The sequence below is a fragment of the Somniosus microcephalus genome, chromosome 2 (assembly GCF_052327205.1).
Source record: "Somniosus microcephalus isolate GS21.2 chromosome 2, FLI_Smic_1.0, whole genome shotgun sequence".
NCBI classification, from domain to species: Eukaryota; Metazoa; Chordata; class Chondrichthyes; order Squaliformes; family Somniosidae; genus Somniosus; species Somniosus microcephalus.
In genome coordinates this window covers 272,737,163-272,747,093 of record NC_140988.1, presented here as the reverse complement: position 1 = coordinate 272,747,093, position 9,931 = coordinate 272,737,163, and the positions used below count along the sequence as shown (strand labels likewise).

The 9,931-nt window shown below is 49.2% G+C and overlaps 1 protein-coding gene across 1 annotated transcript; it reads left to right on the top strand.

The window, feature by feature from the left end:
• The first annotated feature begins 847 nt into the window (after window positions 1-847).
• hspb3 (heat shock protein, alpha-crystallin-related, b3) lies at window positions 848-5,919 on the top strand. Its single transcript, XM_085972422.1, has one exon. The coding sequence runs from the start codon at window positions 996-998 to the stop codon at window positions 1,422-1,424; it is 429 nt and encodes a 142-aa protein (XP_085828548.1). The 5' UTR covers window positions 848-995; the 3' UTR covers window positions 1,425-5,919.
• Window positions 5,920-9,931: the final 4,012 nt, after the last annotated feature.

The following is a 9,931-nucleotide window of genomic DNA, read 5'->3' as shown; positions in this document are numbered from 1 at the left end:
GACTACAGCGTGGAATAACTAAGTGCCTTGCCAGCACTGCTTGTGGGTCAGGAGGAGCAAGAGTGTTTCCCCCCGGCCCTCAAAGCTTACCCGTTTCCCTCCCCACGATCAGACACCCACCCCCCTCCGATCGGATCCCCCCTCCCCCTGCGATCACCAATTCCCCCCCCCCCCCCCACGATCACCGCCCCACCCCGACAGTGTTCCTTTAAGTTGCATGGCCGTGTGGCCGCACAGCTGTCTGCCGGTCCTGTGCAGCCTGGGACCGGCTTTTCACATTTGAAATTTTGCACATGTGCGAAGCTTTCAATCGCCCGTTCAAGGGACTGCGCACCCGGAAAACAAAATTGGGGGAACATTGCACCCCAACACCCCCATCTCTGCCCTCGATCTGACTCCGACCCCCTGCGAGCACCCCTCGACCCTACAAGCCACTCTGTAAGTTGGCTGTTTTTTTGTAAATGCTCCTGTGGAGAGGCCAAGTTAACAAGATCAGAGAAACTAATGGGAAATGACTCACTTTATGTCTTTAAAAAGAATGCTTTTGACACTTTGAAGTTGTGACAGAGGCACGATGGACACAAGACTTTGATATATACAGTTAGATAAATAAATGCTGTAACGGTGAGTAGTAGAGCCAGTGGGCAGTTTCTTCTACAAGCAGTTCTCAGCAGGAGCCATTCACTTGCTGAGGAAGGACAAATCCTATTTGTAGATTAGTTACTTAGTCAGTGACTATAGGAGCCAAATGTTTGGAATTGCCTGCATTCTTTCCAAAGTATTAAAAGGAAACTGAGTCTCAAGCATAGAAATATTTTGTCTCGAGATAGTGCCCAAAATAATCTTTCTATAAAAGTCAGACTGACTACTTCAAATGAGAAGCTGGAGCACAGAAGTAAGCAGCAGCTGCCCAGTTAAAGGCTGACCCAGGACACTTTTTTTTAAAAAGGAACTGTTTCAAATTAAAAGTTTTCGTATTTGTAATATTTAGGTTAATGGAGGAAGGAATTGTAAGACACTGGACTGACACTCCTGTTCGCTACCAGCACAAGTTAGCAGGACGAGATCTCACAGAATGCAAACTGGATCACTTGTTGTTTGCCCTCCCAGGTCCAGCAGAAAGAATTGGGACAGGGGACAAACTTTCAGTCCAAGAATCGGCAAAATCAGTGGAGGCCACTGAGGCTGAAATGTTGTTTGAAATCATGTTGGATGTAGTACAGTTCCGCCCTGAAGATATCATCATTCAAGTATTCGAAGGATGGCTTCTCATCAGGGCCCAGCACGGGCGAAGAATGGACGAACATGGTTTTATTTCGAGGAGTTTTACAAGACAGTACAAACTACCAGATGGTGTGCACTCAAAAGATCTTTCTGCTATGCTATGTCATGATGGCATTATGGTGGTGAAGACAAAACCATAGCTGAAACACTTACTGAAGAATTAATATTATATGAAATAGCTCATGCTGAATTATTGCATATGTTTAACAAAAATTATGAAATTTAGTAAGTACAGTAGCACATCAAATAGATATTGGTATAAATTATGTATCTATTGTAATTTAATGGCGATAGGTTCATAGTGATAAAAACTTTGAAAAATGGTACACTTAATTTACAACACAATTTGTTGTTTTTGTAGGCAGTATTCCAGGGAAGGAGATATGTATGAATCTCCTTAAGTTTTCTTTGTTGTTATGAGATAGAAAGGCTTTTTTGTACAGATCTAAGCATTCAGTTTGATGGAATAGTTGCTCTGTACTTTAAAAATATGGGTGAACTCGATTTATCAGTAATGTTTTTATCGACTGATATCGGTGCAGTAAGTGTAGTAGATATGTTTATTGCCTTCGTAGCACCCTGTGATGTTACAGCTGTTCTATAAATAGCACAAAAATGTGGAGGGCTATTGAGTGCCAAGTTAAATGAAGAATTTAACACTATGGGCACAGCTAGATATGAACTCTTGGGGCGCGAAATTCGGTCGGAGCGCTAACTTTTAACTTTTTGAAAAGTTAGCGCCCAGAGAAATCCATTGGAAAATGTTGCAAAATTGGGCATTTTTGCCCCAGGAGTGAAGCAGGGCGGTAAATGAGGTGCTAATGGTCTTAGTGGAGCGCTGCAGGGCGCTATTGCCAGAGCGCCACCCAATTTCAGTTGACTTGTGTTCAGCAATCAGCCTTCAAGCCTTGACTCGAGCTTATTCCAGCTCTTAAAGGGAAGCTGCAGCCGCTCATTATCAGCATTGCTGCGCTTGAGTGCGACCTCTCAGCTACTGAGACAGCTTTGTGCCTGGCTGCTGCAAGGGAGCGGGAGAGGGCTACTCAATTCAGCGATGTGGAATTTGACATGTTCAGCAGCTTGTCTGTCAATGTCTCAGCAGAGTTTTGGCTGACAAAAAAAGTTTCCCCAAAATGGCGCCTTTAAATAGCCGACTCCCAACTGCAACTCGACAGCTGATGCTGTTGTCGTTAGCGCTAGGCGGTAAGTGAGGGGGTGCAGCCAAATTTTGCATCCAAGGCGCTAACAGGGTGCTGCGCACGGCGATGACGTCATCATCGCCGGGTGCGGCCGAGCGGGTTGATATCTACAGGAGCGGGGCGCTAACTCTTAGCGCCTCCCCAAAAACCCGGCCCAATTTAGCGCGGGGCGCTAATATCACTGCGCCTAGGTGAAAATCCATTTGCGCCCTGTTAGCGGCCCATGGAGGTGCTAACGGCAGGTGCAAAGCAGCCGAATTTCGAGCCCTTGATCTCACTAATATACAAGTGTATAGATATATATGAAATGCTGTGATTTACCCATTAAACCCAAAAAGAAGGAGCTACCGAGGCATTACCCAAAACAAATCATGTTCTAGTTGATAGCTCTCTCACAACTCCTCTCAGCTATTTCCAGTGTTTGTCTCAAACTGTAATCGTCTCTGTAGAACCTAGCTGATAAGCATGTGGTGGAAGCAGACATTCAGTTGCTGTTATCAGGTGGGTGAGCTCCATATATTAGGGCAACTAATTATATTTCATTTTCATATAGTTTGAATATTGAAATACTGATGAGAAGTGTTTTATTTTTAACATGATTCTTGCTTTTAGTAGCATGAAGGTTGGGGGTGGGAGTTGAAAGAGGGAACACTGTATAAATAAATGGGCCCTGAAATTTCATGGGGCTGCCACCAGTCTCCCATTGTAACTATATTATGAGACTAGCTTAAACACCAGAGAAATGACATAAATGGATTTCCACCAATCTCCCTCCAAAGATACAATAGGAGACCATGTGGAATTTCAGGGCTTATTATTTTGAATTGTCTCAAACACTTTACACAATTTTTTTTTAAGTACAGTGGCTGTTGTAAAGGGAGATATAGGTTGCAAATTTAATTCTGGAGACGGGATGGGGACAGGTCAGCTGGTTTCCAGGATCCAGTCCTGCCCCCAACTGCCTCCACTCTGCGGACGTAATTTTCCCTTGATTGGCCTTGTTAGAACATAAGAACATAAGAAGTAAGAGCAGGAGTCGGCCATACAGCCCCTCGAGCCTGCTCCGCCGTTCAATAAGATCATGGCTGATCATCGACCTCAACTCCACTTTCCCGCCCGATCTCCATATCCCTTGATTCCCCTAGAGTCCAAAAATCTATCGATCGCAGCCTTGAATATACTCAAAGACTCAGCATTCACTGCCCTCTGGGGCAGAGAATTCCAAAGATTCACAACCCTCTGAGTGAAGAAATTCTTCCTCCTCTCAGTCTTAAATGGCCGACCCCTTATCCTGAGACTATGCCCCCTAGTTCTAGACACTCCAAGGGAAAACAACCTCTCAGAATTAACCCTGTCAATCCCCACCCTGTGTTAAGCCAGCCCTGCGGGTTTACCGTCCAATTAACAGGAAGCAGGTCTGATGACGTCATTTGATGACGCGTCATCTGCCGGTTTCCTTAAAGGGACCATGCACAATTTTATTTTGACAGTTGATCCATCAGTGTTTGATAGCATTGAGGTGCTACAAACACTGACAATCACTGCACAAAGGTGAACACTTGCACCTAGGCTCTCCAATGACTCCCTCCATGCAGGGAGATTCTCTTCCCTTCCAAGGGTGGAAGAGACCTCCCCAGGACACCAACTTACCTTGAACCTCCACCCAACCCTCTCTATCTACTTTATCACTTCTCCATCTCACTAGCCACCCCTCACACTCACCCTCACCCTACTGCAAGCATACCAACTAACAACACACAAGGGTCGGCACTTGAGAGGTTTAGCCAATGTCCATGTGAAGTTTCTGGTAATGTGTTGTCATGCAGTGTAATATCTTTTTCCAAAAGTGCCCCTTATTGGACAGATCTGAGTGCACATTGAGAAGTGTCTTACTGAGTTCCAGTGATTGTTCAGTCATAACTCCCCCCACCCTCCCCCACCCCCCGCTATAGTGATGAGTGTGCATGGAATGGCTTGGACATTAAAAGGATGCGTCACGGTGCTGGTGTGGGATGGTGTCAACCTAGCGCATCATGTGGCAGCCAGGGTTTGCAGCATCAAGTGAAGAAAATCTGGCCATGGTGATGCCATCGCTGGCCTCCTGGCCAGCAATTTTGTCAGGGGCTGATGCACTGTGTCCAGTGCAGCATCAAGTGGGTGAGGAGGAGGTTGGCGCTTCTGATGCTGGTGCTGCTGTTGTGGTGCTGCCACGGCTGCTCTCCCTCTGAATCTGACGACCAGGATGAGAGGATGTAAATGGTTCCCATCCCATTGCTATAGATTTCAGTTGAGGTAAGAAGCTTGCAAGCGCACACTCAAAGTGGCCTGAAATATTCCAATCAAGTAACACTGCAGATGGGTGTCAGCTTGAACAGTCACAAGGTCAGTAGATTTGCAAAATCTTATCCCAAACCTCCAACAACAAGGTTGTTGCATTTGAATGTCAGTCATGTTACAGGAACGCTTTTAAAGTGCTGCACCAATGACTACAAATCATGTCCTCGAGAAACTCGTCTCCTTGCAGCTGGCGTGTTTCTGAAAAGACGGGAAACAGGAGCCAGAAGCACGAAAATGGGAAACCACTATAAAAATAGGGTTAGCAAGGCAGTTAACCTCCCTCTGCTTTAACTACCTGTCCCATTGGTTCCCATTGGGTCAGTTTGGGAGCGGCTGACCCGACACTCAGGAAAATCGGGTGGGGGTGGGATGGAGGCGGGTTGGGTGTCTGAAGCCATTTTTCTGATTTTCGCTGCCGACCCGCCTCCAAACCCGTCTCCTCAGGGCTATTAAAATTGAGCCCATAGTATGCATTCTCCACCAGAATGATTAGTTTAGTTTTTAAATAATATTAATTGAGGGAGCAATGTTGGCCAGGACATCGGGAGAACTGACAGATGGAACCTTGATTTAACAGAGATAATTAATTAATCGCAGTGACACAACATGCCACTGAATAATAGGATTCAGATTCAGACCAGCAGCTCCCAATGCAGTAAGTTCCTGATCGCCATGCTGCTGTGAACACTTACTGTTCTCCACTAAGAAGGAAGGGAAATTAATGGCAAGTCAGCCCAATCTGCTCTGTACACTTTCTTGGAACCAGCTGAAGAACATCGGAAGTGGAGGCCTGGGACCAGGCCAGCTCCAACCCTCCCTTTGCCTGGGGAATGATGATGTGGAGAGAGCCAAAAGACCAAGAGAGCAATAAACAAAACACAACCAATAATACAATGCTTTAATTAGTTTATAATTGTAACTGTACAAATTATTACAGATCTGACATGTTTAACTGCACTGTTTTGCTGCACAAATAAAATCTGCTTCTATGAAATTCTGCTCAGCGATCTCCAGAGAAACACTATAGAAAAAGTAACCTTTAAAGATAGGAGCTAGTTTTGAAAAATGTTGTTTAAAAATAAATACTTTACCTTGTAAATATTTGTCATTTTAGTTACCTTGAGCTCTCACAAATGCACACATATGTATAAATGGTTGAATAGATTGCTGAGTTTCATTAACTGGGGACTGCTGGTTGTACCACAAGATGGTGCTCTTTACACTAGTGGAGTTCACCAGATCAAAAGAAGGGAAAGCTGCAAGAGCAGTTTTGCCCATCAAACACATTGGCCTAGAAATTCAGTATCGCCATGTTTGGGGCGCTACAGCCGGGCGTTCACTAAATTTAGCGCCCGGCGCAACTTAGCGCCACCTTCGGCGAAATTGAGTTGCATCGCCCCAAGAGGTTGCTGCTGCGCTAAAGCAGGCGATGCACGACTATCATAAGGAACTAAGCCGGCGAGCCGAGGCGCTAACACTGAGGGCGGGCGCAGCGCAGGTGCGGCGAGTTGCTGATTGAAGGCAGACACGCTGGTGCCGGTCAGCTCTTAAAGGGGGAGGGTGGACTTGTTTGGCTGACACGCCCTGCACACTGCAGCCCGGAAGCAAGGCCTGACCATTGCTGGATCATCATTTCTACGCCCAGGACCATGCAGAAGGCTAGGGAGTGAGCGGAGCGCTTCAGCAAGGGTGCCCTGAGGCTACTGGTTGGCGCAGTAGAGCGCAGGTGACCTGTCCTCTTCCCTGACAGTGGGAGGAGGCCGCTTCCCAGCGAATACCGAAAAGCCTGGAGGGAGGTGGCAAACAGGGTGACCACCAACAGCATGGTTGCCAGGACTGCACTTCAATGCAGGAAAAAGTTCAACGACCTCACTCGGGTTGTCAGGGTGAGTACCCTTTCCACTATCCTGTTCATCCCTGCATGTGCACCTCAGTTTCTGGCCAAAGGGACCTGAAAGCCCCAATGCCCAGCCCTCATCCAAGAGCTATGGGACTCTCATGAAAACCACTTGCACATTCAGCACTTTACACACTGTCAGGGCTATTCCACCATGGGAGGCAGTGCAGGCAAGATCAGGGCTTGACACTGTACTTAGAGGCCGTCCTTTCCCTTGCAGGGCAAGCTGGCCCACAATCGCAGGCAGCAGCTACGGACCGGGGGAGGCCGTCCTGACCTCAAAGAGCTCAGCGACCTGGAGCAGCGTGTGGAGCGCATTATGGCAGGCCGGCTGATTGGCCCGTCGCCAGTGGAGATGCCGACCCTGTTCTGGACAGCAATGGTAAGGTCATCACCTTTTTGACCTCTCTCTTTCCACTTGTGCCTCACACCAGCATCCTTTGCCACTATCGAACCAATGCAGTGCATAGCAGCACTCATGCCTCCCTCGCTGCCACCCTGTCCTCACTCTAAAGCAGCTCTTGTGCCTCCCTGCTTTCAGATGCTGATTCGCCAGGTGAGGAGGCAGGCCCTCAAGCTGCCACTGTCAGTGATTCTGAATTCGAGGAGGAGGAAGAGGAAGCCGGCCCATCAGTGCCACCCTCAGCCGAGGCAGCCCATGGCCATGATGGGGACACATCTTCCCTAGAGGGGAGCAGGGGGGAAGGGTCTGAGGAGAGTAAAGCTCCGGGGCCCAGCGGGCTGCAGCAACGCGGGAGGGGTGGGGAAGCTCGGCGGCCTTCTCCCCGGTGGGTGAGTGCGGCCAGCAGTCCTGCTACAGTGAGCGCAGAGGAGGTGCAGTCAGCAGCCGGGCCTTCCAGGCCATCCCCCAAGGGCATCTGCTGTCTCGCCATCTGACCCTCAGCAGCCTTCCCCCAGCCTTGCTGCAGCCACTGGGGTCCCATTGAGGAGGAGCTGCAGGGCGGGAAGGGGCCATTCGCGGAAGCGAGGCGGATCACCCTCACAGGGGAAAAAGTAGAAGGTGTGGCCAAATGTTCTGTTTATATATGAAGGCCGAGAATGTTTTGTTTATATATGAAGGCCGAGACTGTTGTGTTTGTTTTTTATGAAGGCCGAGACTGTTGTGTTTGTTTTTTATATGAAGGCCGAGGATCATGGTCATTTTTGTTTAACTGTTTTTTTCATTTTCTGAAGGTTGTGAGAGCCAGTTATGTCTCTGGCTGTTTTTTGGGGGGTTTATCTGAATTAGTTTGTCATGCGGGAAGGGCACAGAGTTTGCACAGTAAAAAATTTTCTTTAATCACATTGTCCATGTTTGCACTTTGAACTATTTGTTGCCTTGACCGGCTGAGGGCTTGCGGAGTGGCTCCATTCATGTTCTTTCATTGGCACAAGCCATTCCCTGAGAGGGGGCCTAGAACCGAGTTGCAATAAGCCGCCGATGGACGGCCCTTGCACTTTGTGCCTCCCTCCCGTCTTGGTGCTCCTCCTCCTCCTCCTCCTCCTCTGGTGGTCCTCCAATGTCTGCTGGCAGTGGCTGAGTCCTGAGGATAGCCAGGTTGTGCAGCATGCAGCACACTACAACGAAATGGGAGACTCGCTCAGGCGAGTACTGTAGGACTCCTCCGGAATGGTCAAGACAGCGGAACCGTTGCTTGAGCACGCCGATTGTGTGCTCAATGATGTTCCTGGTAGCTTGATGGCTGTCATTGTATCGCTCTTCAGCAGGGGTGCTGGGCGCACGTAGCGGGGTCATCAGCCAGGTGCACAAAGGATAGCCTTTGTCCCCGAGAAGCCATCCTCGTGGGTGAGCCTGCGCTTCAAAAATGTCTGCCACAGAAGTCTGGCGCAGGATGAAGGCATCGTGGCTGCTGCCTGGAAAGTGGGCATTGACAGCTAGTATGAGCTGCCTGTGGTCACACACCAACTGGACATTGAGCGAATGGTAGCCCTTCCGGTTGCGGTAATCCTCAGCATTCTCTAGAGGGGCCCGCAAAGCCACATGCGTGCAGTCAATGGCGCCCTGGACCATGGTGAAGCCCGCTATTCCTCCAAATCCCATTGCACGCTCTTGCTGCTTGTCCAGGGTCGTGGGGAAGGAGATGTACTGACGTCTCCTTCTGAAAAGGGCATTGGTCACCTGGTGGATGCAGCAATGTACCGCAAACTGGGAGATGTTGGCAATGTCCCCAGTAGCGGATTGGAAGGAGCTGGTGGCATAGAAGTTGAGAGCCACCGTCACCTTCACTGCCACCGACAGAGACGTCCTGCTCCTCAGCTGTGGCTGCAGATCTCTGCGAAGCAGGTGGCAGATCTCAGTGACCGCCTCCCTTCTGAATCGCAGCCTCCGAACACACTGCTCCTCAGACATGTTCAGATATGAGAACTGCTGGCGGTATACCCTGGGTGGGTAAGGCCTCCTGTGCCGACGCCTGTTGGCCCTTCTCCGTCTGGCCATGACTGGCACTCTCTCATGGCGTCTCTGAGCCCTTTGAATGCAATGCAGTAAGCCAACGTTTCCACCCATTGCAGCCCCCATTATATGTGGCGACTCAAGGCTATGGCACTGAAAGTTAAATCCAACTGCAAAGCTCTGGCCTGAAGCCAGAAGTACCTGTGCGAGCGCTGAGTCAAAGCAGAAAGCTCTCTCCCTTTGTCTCTCTCCAAATATCAGTCTCTCACACAGAAGGATTGCCACAAAATGGCTGCCACTTATAATGCAGGAGGAGTCCCTTTAAATAGCGCCCCCCGCACCCCGCAGCAACTGGGAACCGTTCCCCTCTACCAGTCGCTGGGGGCGCCAGGTGCACAGAAGGGCGGCGCCACTGAAGTTCCGGTTCAGGGCGCACCAAGGGCGTTGCACCATGAAATGACGTCAGGATCTGCACGCGCAGCTGAGGGGGCGCTGCGGTTTTGCGCCGCCGCTAAATCTTGAGTGAAGTTCGCGAGAGGCGCAGATCGCGCCATGCCCAGGCGCTAGCCGCTTAGCGCCCCACTTCTCCTTCTCCTAAGGTGCTAGCGGCTGGCGCTAACAACTGAATTTCTAGGCCATTTGCTTCTACAAGCTATGGATAGGTTTTGGTAGAAGTCATGGAGAAGTATTCCAATGGCTGGTAGTGGGAAAATGTGGTAATAATCCTTTCTCCTCCCTGGCATCTAATATTTTACAAGTACCGTTCCAAATTCTTGTAATTTAGTTCAATAAATCAGGTTG